We start from the raw sequence: 16,314 nt of genomic DNA, 5'->3' as shown, positions 1-16,314 counted from the left end.
TATGACAAAAAGGCGTTGACTTCATATAACAAACTTCTGCGGTGGCTCTAGTATTTATATAGAGTGATTAAGAATTGATGTGGGACAAAAACAGAGTACGAAATCAAAATGAGACTCGTTCACTTGAGTGAGGAGGAGAGGGCTGATTACATTGCTGGCTCGCCATTATTCTTTTTTATTGTAACAACGATATAAAAAACAATCAAGGCCTGTTATTCAGACCTTAAAATGGGTAATTCAGATACAACAGCTGCAAAAGTTCCCTGTTATTTTGTCAAAGTTTAAGCATCACTTTTCAAACTGAAAGCAACTTTCAGGGTTTCACGAGTTCATTTTCAGATTATTAATACTGATGGAGTTGGTTTGTTAGACTGTACTCTGGCATCTCCTGGGAAATGTTAATGGTGGTTTATGAGATAATTATTTCCGTTAATCAAATTGGCAAGAAATTATCAGATGATATTTGTTCTAAGTGACGATGACTCAAGACAGCCAGAGTACATTTTTTTCTGATTTCAAAATGAATGCAAAAGCTAGTTAAATGCCTGAGCTAGTTCATTAAATCACTATTAATATGCAAGTGTACCTTGACCTTCTAACCAAGACATTTCCATTTTACACTGGACAAGTAGGACAAGTATTTATTTTCAGACCCTTCTAACAACATTGTTTAGCGGAGCTTAATAAATGCCTGAATTTATGATATAAATATGCAGTAAAATTATATTTTAATAATATTTTAATAATTTTAATAATGTATTCTACTATATATATATTCTATACTATATATATATATATATATATATATATATATATATATGTAGAAAATGTTCACGGTCAGGGACTATTTTTTCCGGTGGAAGGAAGGCTTTTAGTGAAAGTTTACTTCATGAAAGTTCCACTGATACATATTTTTGGCTTTAATATTTGTGTGTATTGTATTGCGTAATACAGCACATGTATATATATGTATATACAAAAAATTGTATAATTAATTACCTATAATTAATTACAGTTTTTCTTGATTGCTAAAACACTATAACCAGGCTTTTTAACTAAAATTTCAAAACCATAATGCCATTTATCAAAAAGCACACCCATTTCCCTAAACTATAAACACTCTTCCCCTGTTTTGACACATGAATCAGATTTGTAGAGCTGTCCACTGCAGAACTCTACACAAAATTCCCTTAATATCTTATTGCGTACACCATGTGGTCATTTTGAAAGCACTAGCATTCAATACTGTTCTTTGAAGTCAGCACAGCTTGAGCTCAGTTAGCACACAATTCTCCAGATGAAAACACCAAGAGTCAAAATTGAACACACATCAATCAGATCCTTCAATAGATAGATAAAAGGGCCCTAATCAGTTCATTGAGTTTTGGAACAACGGATCCACAGAGAAATGAAGGAATAGGTTGAGGAGGAAGAGGAAGAGGAGGAGGAAGATGAGGAGGAGGAGGAGGAGGAGGAGGAGGAGGTGTAGAAGGAGGACGAGAACAAGGAAGGGGAAGGGCAAGGAGACAAGCAGTCTCGGATGAAATTCGAGCCACTTTAGTTGACTTTGTCCATGGTATGACTATGAGGGAGGCTGGGCAATGAGTACAGCCAAATTTGAGTCTTTCATCATCAGAACCTTCAGGGAGGAAAACAGGTTGGTGTACTTACAGTAAGACTGCTCTGTACAGTAACTTCTGAGTGCTGTACTCTATGCTGTGACAACACATACAGTACACTGTTGCACTATGCTACTGAACAAGAAATGCATCAAATTGCCTTGCATACAGATTAGAGTTTCAGTTCTAAACCCAATAGAGAAGTGTTTTTCTGCATGGCGGTGGAAAGTGTATGACCGAGAACCTTATATCCGTGTTCACCTCCTCCAGGCCATGGAAGAAGCCTGCCTAGACATATGCGTGCCAGGGGTGGATCAGGCAGTCATGTGGAGGATTTTACCTCTGCTGCCTGGCTAGGGCCAATTGTGATGTGGATGAGATTCTCTGGCTTGACCCAGACCAAAGAGCTGCTGAGGTGGAATAATTTTTATTTTTATTATTTTATTATAATTTTTGCACTGTGTTATGAATGAATAAAAATGTGCAATGTATACATTGGTTGTGTCTTTTGTGTTCATTATGTGAAAAGGTTTTTGAGGGGGTGAACCACAAGCAACATAACTTACCAGTTTTGGAAATGTTGTTTTGAATTTATTGCACACTATGTTGTAGTGTGTATGTTTTTGAGAACTTGTGTGTGGATGGGGGGTGGATGGGGGGTGTAAACTTTTGAATTGTATGATTGAAGTAAATTGTACTTATTCAGTCCTAAATGAAAAGAATAGGATCTTCAAGCAAAGAAGAACTTTGTAACCTTAACTTTGTAACTTTGTTGAGAACACTTGAGTTTTCTATATCCATGAAATACCAATGATCTTATGTGCATATGTTGCTGTATTACTGTATCAACCGTATCCCCATTGGAATCCATTCAGTCTCCACTAAAACTGCAAGAGTAGAAGCATATTTCATCACATCAAGCAATAAGATTTCTCTTACTTTGGTCTTCAGACTTTAAACAAATGAGAAAAGGTAAAGTGGTGGGAAGTACAGCAACAGCTTTATTAAATTAGTGCAAAAGACAGACATAACTCATTCACCACGTCATCTTTTTCTTTGCATTTTCAGAACTTACGGGGTCTTCCACACAAACCCACACACACATTTTGTTTTGTTTTCATATGTTATCTTTTTCTGTCTCTCTTTTTTGTTGTCTTCTTCTCATAAGCGCAAAAAAGGAACTAAAATAAAGAACAACTGAATCAACAGCCTTCCCTGGCCTCTTTGACTTTGACCCAAGGGGAGAGGGAAAAAAATGAAATAAACGCTATACCATCAGAAACAAGAATCACAAGACAGATTCGCTCTCTGTCTGCAAATCGCTCTCTAGACTCAAGAACCGCACTCTAAAACACGAGCTCGTACATGAAAAAGAGGAAAAACATCAACGGCATTAGAAATAGTCCCTAAAATTTTGCAAAAACATACAGTTGTTTTCTTTTTTCTCGTAAGGGGTCATTAAAGAATAAGCAATCAAAGTACATAAGTTAATTAATATATTTGTACATTGGTAAAAAATAAAATATATATAGTGTACATTTCCCCCCATCATTTCACACATTACTATAAAGATATATTGTGTTCCACTCCATAACAACTAATGCAATTGAACCAAAAACAAAAATAAAAGACTCAAGAGACGCTTCTTTTTTTTTAGACTCTGAAGGCTTCTGGCTATCAACCTGCCCTAAGAAAACACAACCACTGCAGACTAAAGAGGCCTTGTGTCCTTCCCTTACATTAGTAAACAAGATCAAATACAGTAGTCTTTAACCAGAGGAAACTAAAATACATCAAAATGTCCAATCGCTTTGCCCTCATCCAATATATCTTTGTCCAATGACAGAGAGAGTTCATCGAGGCAGGTGCCGTCCGTGATGTATTCCAGAGGTATGAGAAGACAGGAGGTCCAGGGGAAGAAGGGAGAGAAGAAGGAGAGTTCCTAGTGAAAAGGTGGAGGCCAGTTGGGGATGGAGAGAGACAACAGTGAAAAGGAGGAGAGCAAAAATGAAGGATGCATGGTGTCTTTTGGGGAAGAGGTCTTCTCTCTCTGTCTGCTTTGCGTGTGGAGAAGAGACAAAGGTTTTCTTCAGTGTTGCAAAAGGACTACAGAAAGAATCAGCAGAATTTACAAGCCTGAGAAAGAGAAAGGAGAAAAAGAAGGAACGTGAAATATGGTAATTAAACACCATGTGAAAGTTTAACAGAACATCTGTGGTGGTAATAGACTCTCAGCAGCAGGTTTGAAATTTTTAGGCCAACATGAGATATTTGCTTTAATATGTATGTATAAAAATATGACAAACCGCAACAAAACATTGAATTAATAAATGAAAGCAATTAGAAACAAAATGTCATTCTCGTTGAGGCTCCAGAACGACTCAACCCTTTATTTTTTCCTTCCTTACGCCACTCCACGCTGCCATGATCTTAAAATATGATTAAAATGTAACTTTGAAAAATGCAAGGTCTAATTTCGCAAGACTTGAGTGAAATGAATTGGCCTGTGGATCTCAGAAATTCAACGGCGATCGAACCGTGCCAGATCTGATGCGAGGGAATATTAAATGTGGAGGGGGGTGGACTATTGATTTTTTTTTTTCCTTTTGCTGCTTGTTTCTTTCCACTAGATATGTTTGTACTGCTTGGTCCTAAATGGCATTGGAAGGAAAATAAGACTTGAACGGCACTTAAGAGCACGGCTGTGGTTGCTCTCTTCCACAAATGCCATTTGCAAATTATAATGAGGCTCCAGCCCCGCTTATTCATGTGCCGAGGGCCCGAAACGCGACCAGGTAATTCTTTCCCCTTTAGGCGAACCGAATGTGAGCCTGAAACATCAAAATATATAACTGAATCAATTCACCTCGCCACATTCGCATGCAATAAAGTCAGGCGAAGAGTGGATAAAAATCCTCCCTACTCTCATCTCTGCACACATACACTTCACTCCATCTTCCTAAGGGGAAAAACACAGGTAAGTGTGCCGGGAACATGCAATGCAGGCAGCAAGACGAAAGTGTGTTTGATCTAATTACCATCAGCCTGATTGGAGGAAAGTGGTTGTGGCAGCAGTCAGCTGCATTTGAGACAGACACAATAACACACGTGATCCCTGCACTCCAGAGCTTTGGTCCGACAGAAATACACTCCTCTATTTGCACTCCCCATCATAATTCACTCCCTCAATTTGTCTTTACATCAGCCAAGAAGTAAAGTTATTCATGATGGGTTTTAAGTTTACAGCCATGAAACTTAATGAGTTTTCCACTTGTAGCTTCATGAAGTTCCAAGCCGGTATATATATTAGAGCATTAGAAACAGATATTGTAATTTTGCCTTAGCGAGCGGCATTAATTATTCCTTTCATGCTTAAAAATTCATTAACAAGAAGAGGTTACACTTTATCTGCCAGGTGCACCGCGGATGGCACGTCAAAACAAGTGGCTTGAAGAGCCGGTAAATGAGTCGATGCTGTGGAAATTTCTCTTCCCCTCAAGACAGGCCACATCAGTACCCAGAGTGGCTTAAAGAGTAAAAACGCCCATCTTGGCAGAAAAGAGGATTTAAACTTCAGTGGACCCAGGCTCAGGCTTATTTCCCTGTTGTGGATTAATTATATTTTACCCCTGTTGGGCACCTTTCATCAGATTAAAGAGCAGTTTTAGAGGTCTTTTTGGGTATATCACAACTCTTCATTTGACAAAAAATATCACGTTAAGAACATACTCCAAACTCATATAATTTTCAATTACAGCAATAATTAAACTATGACTGACATTTCCAATTTGTGTGCCGACTGGACTACCTCACTGTTTAACCATGGACTCATAAAAAATATGAAAACGAAAAATATATTTTAAAATGTAATTTATTCTTGCGATGGCAAAGCTGAAGGGGTTAGTTCACCCAAAAATGAAAATTCTGTCATTAATTACTCACCCTCATGTCGTTCCACACCCATAAGACCTTCGTTCATCTTCGGAACACAAATTAAGATATTTTTGATAAAATCTGATGTCTCAGTAAGGCCAGCAATAACACTCCCTTTTTCAATGTCCAGAAAGCTACTAAAACATATTTAAAACTGTTCATGTGACTACAGTGGTTCAACCTTAAAGCTGCAGTCCGTAACTTTTTTTTGGTTAAAAATCAATTTTTTGAGCAAGTACATAACCAGCCAGTGTTCAAAACTTTCTCATTATCTTAGCTCGATTCACAACGGTAAGCTTGTAATAATGTTTTATAATAAGAGCGACATGGTGGATTTCCGCGGGAAATTTGAGCATGCAGCAGTTCCTCTGTGCGTCATTACGTCACGTCCGTAAACAGAAAGGAAGGAGTCCAGGCTAATCGGTTTTATCACATGAGGATGCTGCTGGTAGCGGATCATTTATAGTTTTTTCTCACAGCAGCTGAAATAATTAAACTTATCATTTTGATGGTGGATTGTAATCCAGAAAGGTCCAAATGACAATCATCAGTGACAACTGGAGATTCAGCCGTAGTCAAAAAGCAGAAGACTTTGGACTGTGGAGTGGATACAGAAATTGAAATATACAGGTAACTCTAATACACACTAAATACACAGTCACGCAATGCTGATGTTGTTAACATTAACAATTTGAGAGCAAAGTATAACAGTAATAAATATAGCTGCAAGCAGCAATTACAGGGCCAAGCACAAAAACGGCACAAGAAGCCGGCCAACATGGCTGTGAGCATCAGACCAACTGCAACAATGAGCAATTAAAGACCCATTAAGATCATTTTAGGCAAAAGAGCTGAAAAATGATCAAAAATGAGGATTTACTGGTTCATCACTTTCGACCAATAGGTGGTGCTGTGATCAAATTAATGTGGTATTGTCAGAGTGAGGTGACAATGACACTTGCAAAGTTTGGTGTCAATATGTCAAAGCATTGCAGAAATACAGCTTCGAGACTGGGTTTTGCATCATGCCTCAAATTCGTTGCTCCGGTATACAAAAACGGTTTGACGTATCGACTTGAAATCCATAACTTTTTTGTCGCCATGGTCTGAAGATGATACGGTTCGATTTTGGTGAAAATCGGAACAACGATCTAGGAGAAGTTCGAAAAAGTAGGTTTTTAAAGAAAAACAATATGGCGGACAGGAAGTTCAGCCGACTATGGCAAATTTGATATCTGTGTTCTCAGCATGACCCAAGGAATCAACTGAGACCAGTTATTAGCATTTTTGTAACTTTTGTTATAACTTTTGGCCACAAGGTGGCGCTGGTCCGAAACTTCTCAGGCTCCTTCAGGGCATTGTGCTGATGACCCATACCGAGTTTCGTAAAGATACGTTAATGCGTTCGTAAAATACAGCATTTTAGCACAAAATTCAAAATGGCCGACGGCCAAAATGTCAATATCGGTGTCAATATTCCCATATCGGTTCAAAATGTCCGATATGGGAAAATTGGTTATTATTCGACTCTGCATGATGCCCCGAATCCAACGCGATTTTTGGACAAACCCATCAGAAGTTATAAGCAAAAATATCAATTTTCATATTTCCGCACCAATAGGTGGCGCTGCGCCGAAACATTGCATGATGCCTCAGGTCATGCTTGTGATGACATGTACCAAGTTTGGTCTGAATACGATAAAGGGTTGCGGAGATACAGCCTTATGTCTATTTTCGCAAGCACTATGTACAATTAGTTTGCGTGTTTTTACGAAAACGTTTGACGACTTGAATTCCATAACTTTTTGTCGGCATGGTCTGAACATGATCTGGTTCAATTTTCATGAAAATCGAAGTAACGACCTAAGAGGAGTTCGAAAAAGTAGTTTTTTCAGAAAATTCAAAATGGCGGAAAACTTTTCATGACGGAAAATGATGTAATAGGGTGCATTCGGCTTGACCCAAGGAATCAGAGGAAAAAATTATTTTGTTTCTAGCCCTTAAAGTTCAAAAGTTATTAGCATAAACATGAGTGCAAATTTGGACAGCTGGTGGCGCTAGAGGGATTGAGTTAGAGACTCCAAATTTGCTATGGACACAGTTCCTCTAACTGTGTGCCAAATTTCACAACTTTTTACCATACGGTTCTATGGGCTGCCATAGACTCAAGAGCGGAAGAAGAAGAATAATCGAAAATAAAAATAAAAAGAACGGCAACAGATACAATAGGTGCCTCCGCACCTTCGGTGCTTGGCCCTTAATAATTTGCACTGTTTGGCATGATCCGAGCTAAGCGATCGTTAGATTTAATCGTCATTGGCAGCACGATTTATTGTAAGCCTAATGCTTTTTTCCTCAGTTGGTCAGAACAAAAGTGGCAGAAATGTTACTTGTTCAGATGATATTTTCCAGTGAAAATTCTTATATTGGTCATACTTTCAAGACGTATAATCTGTGATTCTGAAATACAGTATCCACACCGGTGCGGTGACTGACAGCAAGCATTAGATTCATCCGCGCTGACGAGCTGTGCCGATGCACAACGCACGTACAGATAACTGTTCCGCATATGACTGCAATTGCAGGTTTCAAACAAGAGATGGCGACAAAGAGGAAAAATCACGGACTGCAGCTTTAATATTATAAAGCGACAAAAATACTTTTTGTGCGGCAAAAATAACAAAATAGTGACTTTATTCAACAATATCTAGTGATGGGCGATTTCAAAACACTGCTTCGTGAAGCTTCGAAGCTTACGAATCATTTGTTTCGAATCAGTAGTTCGGAGCGCATATCAAACTGCCAAAGTCACGTAAACGAATTAAGTTTCGAAACACTTAAGATGCAACAAGCCTTGTTTACTGAAATCTTGTGATTTTGGCGGTCTGAACCACTGATTCAAAACAAAAGTATTCGTAAAGCTTCGAAGCTTCACGAAGCAGTGTTTTGAAATCGCCCATCACTCGATATTGTGGAATAAAGTCACTATTTTGTTATTTTTGCCGCACAAAAAAGTATTCTTGTCGCTTTATAATATTACGGTTGAACCACTGTAGTCACATGAACTGTTTTAAATATGTTTTAGTAGCTTTCTGGACATTGAAAAAGGGAGTGTTTGCTGGTGATGCAGGCCTCACTGAGCCATCGGATTTGATCAGAAATATCTTAATTTGTGTTCTGCAGATGAACGAAGGTCTTACAGGTCTGGAATGACATGAGGGTGAGTAATTAATGACAGAATTTTCATTTTTGGGTGATCTAACCCTTGAATTTTCAGCAGCCATTACCAGAGGTGTCAAGTAACGAAGTACAAATACTTCGTTACCTTACTTAAGTAGAAATTTCGGGTATCTATACTTTACTGGAGTAATTATTTTTCAGACGACTTTTTACTTCTACTCCTTACATTTTTACTCAATTATCTGTACTTTCTACTCCTTACATTTTAAAAATAGCCTCGTTACTCCTATTTCATTTCGGCTTGTTTTCATTCCGGCTTGAAAAAAAAACCTATCCAGATAAATCGCGCCATCCGGATAGAGTGAATTTGATTGTGGTTGGATGAGAAGTATAAACATTTACCATTCTGACACCCTATTGGTTTGTACGCGATCCATCACACCTGCACATGTCACAGATCACGTCACACTCCAGCAAGGTGGACAGTGTTGGGAGTCGTTACTCAAAAAAGATTATTTCTTAAAAGTTATTATTTATCCACTACTGGCTCAAACGGGTGCTTTCTCTTCTCCTCTGCAAATTAAGCTAGGTAGTTCGGTAGAGAGACGTTTGAATAAATTAGCGTATAGCCTAAACCGGTTTATTTATTTTTTTAGCGCGACCCTTTTTATTTATGTGACCCATAGTCACATACAACCATGTAGCTAAACAAGCCAAAACGAGTTTATTTAAAATGAAACTGAAGGTAAGCCTGCGTTGCTCTCATGGTGTTATACCTCTCTCTTTCGGTGAAGTGGAGCAGTGCTCTTGCTGAATGGCACGGATTGCACTACGGACTATTATACCTTATATATATATATATATATATATATATATATATATATATATATATTTATTTATTTTATTTTTTATAACGAACAAGCTGCGATGTCACGTTTCCAGTGCTTTGTTGTGTGTGCGTGAGGCGCGGGCGCGATCAAACAGCTGTCTTTGCCTCATCGTCATGGCAACGGTTCGTGGCCAGGTCAGATTACGTCAGGCCCTGCGTTCCATTCGGAAGGGCTCATCCCTATGCCCTATAGCCTAATACCTATAAAAGTGTTTACCCTCCGGAGTGAGAGCTTCGAAGGGATGAAGGGTGTAGGGGTCAAATTACTCCTTTTTTGGAACGCACTTCTGCGTCATCTTAACAAGGCAATCAAGGAGGATAGATTGCGCAAGCTGCGCCCTTTATTTAACGTTAGTTTATTTATTTATTTTTGGTTTATCGCACCATAATGTATATTGTGTCTATGTATTTGAAACATTTGAATGGACTGATAAAGGGAGCTGTAAAGTATTTTTGTTGAAGCACAATGTCGTTTTGACCATAATAATGTACTAAATCTAACTCGTAGAAATATTACAGTAGTATAGAAAAATACTATACATACATTTATAGATAAAATCGAACTCCTAACCTCCTGTACCCATTCTGTGACGTCAAACAACTTCCCTGTGCAAAGGATCATGGGGGCCCAAAGTGTCCATCAGTTGTATCCTTCGAAATCCTTCATTCCGAAGGGCCCTTTAAAGTGGCCAGTTTTGAGCACTTCGGTTTGGAACAACCCTTCAATATTGGCGGCCATGATTGTTTTCACTCCGAAGTGCTCTTCAGAGGGCGATATATGCCGTTTGGAACGCACCGAGAGTTTGTTGCCGTTTGTTGGATGCTCAGACGACCAAACAAACGGCGATTAAACGTTCAGTCTGGTAAAAATAGACTCCGACCAATGCCAACAGGGTTATCACACCTATCCAACAAACTCCAACAGACGAGTGCGGTGTGAACTGAAACAGCTGAAAACTACCCGCATTTGGCAGGTTGGCGGGTGTTAATGTCAAGCCCTGATTGTTACTAAGCCTGCCCTGGGTACACCAAAACTACCCACATTTTTCTTGTCCGCTGCCCTCACAGATTCCTGCAGTTAAGTTTGGATGTACAGTACAGTCCAAAAGTTTGGAACCACTAAGATTTTTAATGTTTTTAAAAGAAGTTTCATCTGCTCACCAAGGCTACATTTATTTAATTAAAAATACAGTAAAAAACAGTAATATTGTGAAATATTATTACAATTTAAAATAACTGTGTACTATTTAAATATATTTGACAAAGTAATTTATTCCTGTGATGCAAAGCTGAATTTTCAGCATCATTACTCCAGTCTTCAGTGTCACATGATCCTTCAGAAATCATTCTAATATGCTGATTTGCTGCTCAATAAACATTTATGATTATTTTCAATGTTGAAAACAGTTGTGTACTTTTTTTCTTTCAGGATTCCTTGATGAATAGAAAGTTCAAAAGAACAGCATTTATCTGAAATACAAAGCTTCTGTAACATTATACACTACCGTTCAAAAGTTTGGGGTCAGTAAGAATTTTTATTTTTATTTTTTGAAAAGAAATTAAAGAAATGAATACTTTTATTCAGCAAGGATGCATTAAATCAATCAAAAGTGGCAGTAAAGACATTTATAATGTTACAAAAGATTAGATTTCAGATAAACAGTGTTCTTTTGAACTTTCTATTCATCAAATAATCCTGAAAAAAAAATATTGTACACAAATATTTTGTACAATTGTACACATTAAATGTTTCTTGAGCAGCAAATCATCATATTAGAATGATTTCTGAAGGATCATGTGACACTGAAGACTGGAGTAATGATGCTGAAAATTCAGCTTTGCATCACAGGAATAAATTACTTTGTGAAATATATTCAAATAGAAAACAGTTATTTTAAATTGTAATAATATTTCACAATATTACTGTTTTTTACTGTATTTTTAATTAAATAAATGTAGCCTTGGTGAGCAGACGAAACTTCTTTTAAAAACATTAAAAATCTTAGTGGTTCCAAACTTTTGGACTGTACTGTACATTTACATTCCAATAAAGGTTATTGATGACATTTTGAGGAGGTGGAGTGCACAATAGACCCCTGTGGCGCGGCCTAAGCTTTTGTCCTTAATGGCATTTTTTTTCCTTACATTACTTTTACTTTTATACTTTAAGTAGTTTTGAAACCAGTACTTTTACACTTTTACTTGAGTAAAAAGCTTGAGTTGATACTTCAACTTCTACAGAAGTATTTTTAAACCCTAGTATCTATACTTCTACTTGAGTATTGAATGTGAATACTTTTGACACCACTGGCCATTACTACAGTCTTCAGTGTCACATGATCCTTCAGAAATCATTCTAATATGCTAATTTGCTGCTCAAGAAACATTTCTGATTATTATCAATTTATAAATATCAATATTTATTTGAACTATTTTGTAACATTATAAATGTTACTTTTGATAATAATGTAATGTGTCTTTGCTAAATAGTAATAGTAAAAAAAATCTTACCCCAACAGGGTGATCTCTAAAAATGTACTTTGAAATCAGTCCTACAGGGGGCAGTAAGGTCATCTTGACATTGTTTGGCTCTTCCTCTGCTGAACATGTGCACTTAACAGTCTCCTCTATGATCTGGTCTTGAGCTCAATTGCTACATCAAAACCCATTTTGTCAGTGTAAAAAATTATTTGATTTCCTCTTGATATCTGTTTCAGAATTTGGCCTCGTCTTGTGTTGTAAATAATGTGTTTTTCTTCCTCTCTGCCATTAACATCACTGGTGTAATCAGATACAGAGCTCAATGGAGCCAAGTTTTAGAAGGACAAGCAAAATCAATGGACTCAAAGGGCAAATCAGCACAGAAGGTGATGTTTGGCAAACTGTCATCAGAAACGGCAACAATGGCTCCTGTGGGATCGAAGATGTGAAGACTACTGAGTGCATGTGAGACGGTGCCAGTCGTACCACCCATGATGTGGCCCATGCAGGTACCTGATGCAGGACTTAGAAAATTTCATGGGTGTCTAAAGAGAGATAAACTTGTGTCAGTTCATAGAGGATCTGTTTGTGTTCTTCCAGAGGCTTCCATACATTATTTAAGAGGCCACAAATACAAGTCTATTGGACTCCTTTATCCTTGAGAATGGAGGAAGAACAGAGAATATGGATTTTTTCAGTCCGTGAAGCAGAAGGTTAGCAACATGGAAGCTAAAAATACACATCCACCGACACACATACACACTCATAGCAGCATGAACACAAACAAATGGTCACTTTAAAGTGAAATTCCCACTGAGAATGATTCTTCTTTTTGTCTTGTTTTCAGCAATTAAAGGCCTTTCACACCAATAAATGGAAAACAAATCCAGAACCTTAAAACAGAACTTAATTCCATCACATTTCACTCTATTTTTGGTTATTAGAAACTTTAGGAAATTAAGAAATATACCTATTCGGATGAGACTGGATTTTAAACAACGTTTGAGTTATAATTCCTGTGACTCAATGTCTGTTTCATGTACCGATTTGGATGGTACTAACATTCAATATATTTCATTATAAAACCCTTTTTAAGTAAACTCACATATAAGTGAGCAGAGAAATCTAGACAAGTATCCTATACCTGACACTGATATTAAAATGGGCAGTCTTTGCAGTTTCCGCGGTTTGGCTTTATTTACTAATTTTATATATATATATATATATATATATATATATATATATATATATATATATATATATATATATATTTATTTATTTATTTTTTTTTTTCATCAGATACCAACCATATTGAAATGAAATGAAAGCATGCTGAAGACTGGTGCACAAATGGTAGCTCAACAAATATTTTTTTGCCGAAAAACAGTAGGTTATTTGCCTTTACAGAATTTGCCCCCTCGTGGTTTGACACCAACCCCCACACCAACTACAGCTAACATTGTGATGATATGTGTGAAGGATATGTGTGAACTGTAATAAGGCTAATAGTTTTACTGTTGTGTGTTGGGTTTTGCTCAATATGTATTCATCGTATTTTGGTGACTTGGTTGTAAACAACTTCAAAAATATCGCAATAAATAAATGGTTTTGAAGAAGAATATTTTGGTCAATTTAGTAAGTTTTTTCATTGAACCAAAGATAAATATTCACACAGTCTCTATGCTACACTAATAACAGTAGTAAGGTTTTCTTCTGTGTAACACTACATATATCCTTATAAGTAAAATTTTGGCTGTATTATTTGTGTCCCCTTCAAAAACTGCTCTTGATAAATTTTATGTTTATTGTCCCCCCCCAACTCTCAGATGAAATTTACGCCCCTGGCTGTGTGAGAAAAACACAGACTTGGCAGATTTGGATGGGATTAAAATTGCAAAGTACATCTGTGAAACACTAATTTCTTTAATGTCCCCCTGGAAAACTAGTCACATCCGAACTGTAAACACTGTGATTCAAAATCTAAACAATACAGATGACACCATTGTAGTATTTGCATACTGAATGACGAGTGGCCTTTTCATTCTTACATTATTTTTAATCCATACAGAGTGCATAATCAAATAATCAATAATGAATAATCAAAACATGCAAACTCTTCATTGCCCACCCACTCTAACATCTGGATGTGCACAGCCGAATCATCAGACTAGGTAAGCAAGCAAGAACAATAGCGAAAAATGGCAGATGGAGCAATAATAACTGACATGATCCATGATATCATGATATTTTTAGTGATATTTGTAAATTGTCTTTCTAAATGTTTCGTTAGCATGTTGCTAATGTACTGTTAAATGTGGTTAAAGTTACCATAGTTTCTTACTGTATTCACGGAGACAAGAGTCGTCGCTATTTTCATTTTTAAACACTTGCAGTCTGTATAATTCATAAACACAACTTCATTCTTTATAAATCTCTCCAACAGCGTAGCATTAGCCGTTAGCCACAGAGCACTAGCCTCAAACTCATTCAAAATCAGAATGTAAACAATATAACAGTATACAATACTCACATAATTCGACGCATGCATGCCGAACACTTTGTAAAGATCCATTTGAGGGTTATATTAGCTGTGTAAACTTTGTTTAGGTACTGTTTAAGGCAAGCGCGAGCTCAGTGGGCGGAGAGCACGAGATTTAAAGGGGCCGCACAGCATAAATCGGCTCATATTTAATGATGCCCCAAAATAGGCAGTTAAAAAAATTTATTAAAAAAAATCTATGGGGTATTTTGAGCTGAAACTTCACAGACACATTCAGGGGACACCTTAGACTTATATTACATCTTGTAAAAAAACGTTCGATGGCACCTTTAAATATCAACAGCTTTAAATCAATATCCTCATTAAAGCCTTTAAAGGCACAATATGTAAATTCAAAACAAAGGCGTAGCTTGATGACGTCTTAATTTCGTGGAATCATGGGAGGTGTTGTCTTAACGTCTACAGCTGGTGGAAACGGGACTCAGGCAGAAATCATATTCAAGGATGAGCTAATGTATTAAAGATTTATTAACAATACTGTAGTATGAAACAGGGAACCACCTTATATTCAGGTGTGCATAATTATTAGGCAGGTTTTCTTTTACAGGCAAAATGAGCCAAAATGAGTCTCTTTCTTTCTTTTTAGAATCCCTTACCTAACCTAAGTCTCTGAGATCCTGACACCTTGCATTTCTGGAGTCTCCAGGTAGGTTGCAGTTCTGGAAAATGGTGGCGCTGGAGACTAAAGGGTTCCTGATGATTTCACATTTAATTCTTCACCTTTATTCTTAATTTTGTAGTTAACGTGCCTTTTCTTCTCCAACTTTGCGATTTCTAGTATTGCATTAGTATTGCATCCTTCTCATGAGCATTTAATATTGTTAAGCATTTAATGAGTTAAATCTCTTTTTTGGCTCATTTTGCCTGTAAAAGAAAACCTGCCTATAATTATGCACACCTGAATATAAGGCGTTTTTCATTTCCAGCCTTCATGAACAATTATATAGCACTTATAAATTTTTAAATACAAAATTAATAGTAGTTATTAGGATTGATGTGGTTTGGAATTAGTAAAATGTGCTTGGAAATGTTCATCTCTTTAAATGGTCCTGTGGATAATTATAAAATAATAATTATGAAAGAATTATCAAAATTATGTTTTGCAGGTGTGACACCAGGCCTCACAGAGGTGTCGCACTGCAGGACATCATCAACTTATCATGTATTTAATGTTGACTACCTATAAACAAATGGAACGGCACAAACTAATTAACTACATGACAGTAACGCGCGTGTGTGTGAGAGAGAGTATGTGTCTCCTGTAGAAGTGAGTTCTGTCTAATCGTCCGGCCATTTCTCTCTTGCAGAGCTCCATCACTGAGCTTCTGGGCTTATCTGCCTGTTCTCACCGCTCTCTCTCAGCAGGGGTCAGGGTTCATTAAGGTGATAAGGAAATTGAAGTCAGACACTCTCTCCCTCCCACTCGATCAGTGTGCAACATAGCGACATGGCCTCTCCTCGACTTTGTCTTCCTGCGCAACAGTGAAACGAATCCTTACAGGAGTCATTAGGGTGTGTGTAGTGCAGTTCTGAGACCAGCATGCACCAGCTTTGTGTCATGTCACATGAGATATAAACACGTGCACACACTTTCAGACTGCCTGTTTCAATGCATCACTGCCTGAATGTGGAACACACCCACATACTTAATT

The 16,314-nt window shown here is 37.3% G+C and overlaps 1 protein-coding gene across 3 annotated transcripts in view; it reads right to left on the bottom strand.

Annotated features, from left to right (window-relative positions):
- Nucleotides 1–2,600: 2,600 nt before the first annotated feature.
- cdh13 (cadherin 13, H-cadherin (heart)) overlaps nt 2,601–16,314 on the bottom strand; it is a 421,886-nt gene continuing 408,172 nt past the window's right edge. For all 3 annotated transcript variants that reach the window (XM_048168174.1, XM_048168172.1, XM_048168175.1), the window contains one exon: nt 2,601–3,755. In XM_048168174.1, coding sequence (XP_048024131.1) covers nt 3,748–3,755 — 8 coding nt within the window. In that variant the 3' untranslated portion in view covers nt 2,601–3,747. The remainder of the gene's footprint in view (nt 3,756–16,314) is intronic.

This window comes from Megalobrama amblycephala, linkage group LG19, assembly GCF_018812025.1.
Source record: "Megalobrama amblycephala isolate DHTTF-2021 linkage group LG19, ASM1881202v1, whole genome shotgun sequence".
Lineage (NCBI taxonomy): Eukaryota > Metazoa > Chordata > Actinopteri > Cypriniformes > Xenocyprididae > Megalobrama > Megalobrama amblycephala.
Note: the sequence above shows the minus strand (reverse complement) of the source record. Positions and strands in the feature narration are given on the sequence as shown.